This window comes from Pygoscelis adeliae, unplaced genomic scaffold (assembly GCF_000699105.1).
Source record: "Pygoscelis adeliae isolate BGI_AS28 unplaced genomic scaffold, ASM69910v1 Scaffold270, whole genome shotgun sequence".
Classification (NCBI taxonomy): Eukaryota; Metazoa; Chordata; class Aves; order Sphenisciformes; family Spheniscidae; genus Pygoscelis; species Pygoscelis adeliae.
The window spans coordinates 117179-118473 of NW_008823916.1; the positions used below are offsets into that span (position 1 = coordinate 117179).

Consider the following 1295-nt stretch of genomic DNA (forward strand, 5'->3'; position numbering starts at 1 on the left):
CAGGAATTTGTTTAGGCCCTGTGGTACGTGCGTGTCTGGATAATTAACCATACAACTTTAATAAAGGAAAGTCATCGAGAATCAAGGGCAAATTTTGAAAACACGTGTCACAACTTGAAATAGCCGACACCTGGAGCTGTCCTCCTGGAATAAATTGGATAGCCTGAGGAATAAGTAAACGCTGTACTTGGTTAACTGTATAAAAATTTTGTCCTCTTGGCCTTCAGAAAATGTTTTCCTCTATGCGGGTGTATAATATACAAACACCGCACTCTCCTGCACTGAATTGCCCTTGCTGACCATGGCTGCGGGATGAGAGGTGAGGGGGTACAACTCTGAAAATCTCAAGGCTGCTTATTTCCCTGGATGAACCAACAGATGCAGATCAGGAGCTGGACAGTAACACACCATTCACATATTGGCTGATATAACTCATATAGTTTTTTAAAGACAAGATTCTCCGTGCCAGGCTGTCACCATCGTGCTGGGAGCAGTCGCCGGCACAAGAGGCAGCTGATGGCAGCGGGGCTGTGGGATGAAGACACTCAGCTCCAAGTGCTGGGCATGGCTTTTGGCCAGTGCTGTTTTTTGCTCTTGGGATGATAACTTCCAGGAGTGAAAAACATGCAGGAGGAAATCGTGCCCTTTAAAGACAGCACTACTGCCTGCCTTTGGACATCCCCAAAATCTCTTTCTCTTCCAGTCGGGCTTGCGGCACAGCCTGGACCAGCTCTGTGTGGTTATGGAGGCAGCAGTTCAGCCCGACCCGGGGACGGAGGAGGAGGCTTCGCATGAAGAGTCCCCTCTTTTATCCAGCAGGGAGAACCTAAATAAAGAGCCTGTGACATGCAACAAGCTGCTCCGCCTCGTGCCCGAGGGCCCACCAGAGGTAATGAGAAATATCCCTCCCCAATGGACAGACCTCCCCAGGCACCTCGACTCCAAAATTCATCCCAGCAGCTGCCAACCATGGGGATACTTCCTTCTTCACCAGTAGGAGCACTTGGAAGCCTGGAGGTCCACACACACCTTCTCCAGCCCTGGCACTGCTGAGCAGTTAATGCTTGCTGAGCAGCTAATGCTTAATCCTTGAGGAATTCATGGACTAGGCTTTTCCTTGCTGGTGGCCAGGGGTGCCTGTTTGGAAGCCAGCCTTTCCCCAGGGTCCGTGCAGGGACCCAGCGCTTGTGTCCGGGCTGAGGATGAGGCATGGCCATGCTCAGCCTTTGTCTCCTCCCTGGAGCATACCTTCAAAGACTTGTGCTGTGCTGAGCAACAAATGTGTCCTCATTCCT

At 51.0% G+C, this 1295-nt stretch overlaps 1 protein-coding gene across 1 annotated transcript in view; it reads left to right on the forward strand.

Annotated features, from left to right (window-relative positions):
• Positions 1–1295, forward strand: part of LOC103913001 (chromosome unknown open reading frame, human C9orf91) — a 9198-nt gene that overhangs the window by 7317 nt on the left and 586 nt on the right. Inside the window, exon 7 of the mRNA XM_009319450.1 lies at positions 704–889. Within this exon, the coding sequence (XP_009317725.1) occupies positions 704–889 (186 nt within the window). The remainder of the gene's footprint in view (positions 1–703; positions 890–1295) is intronic.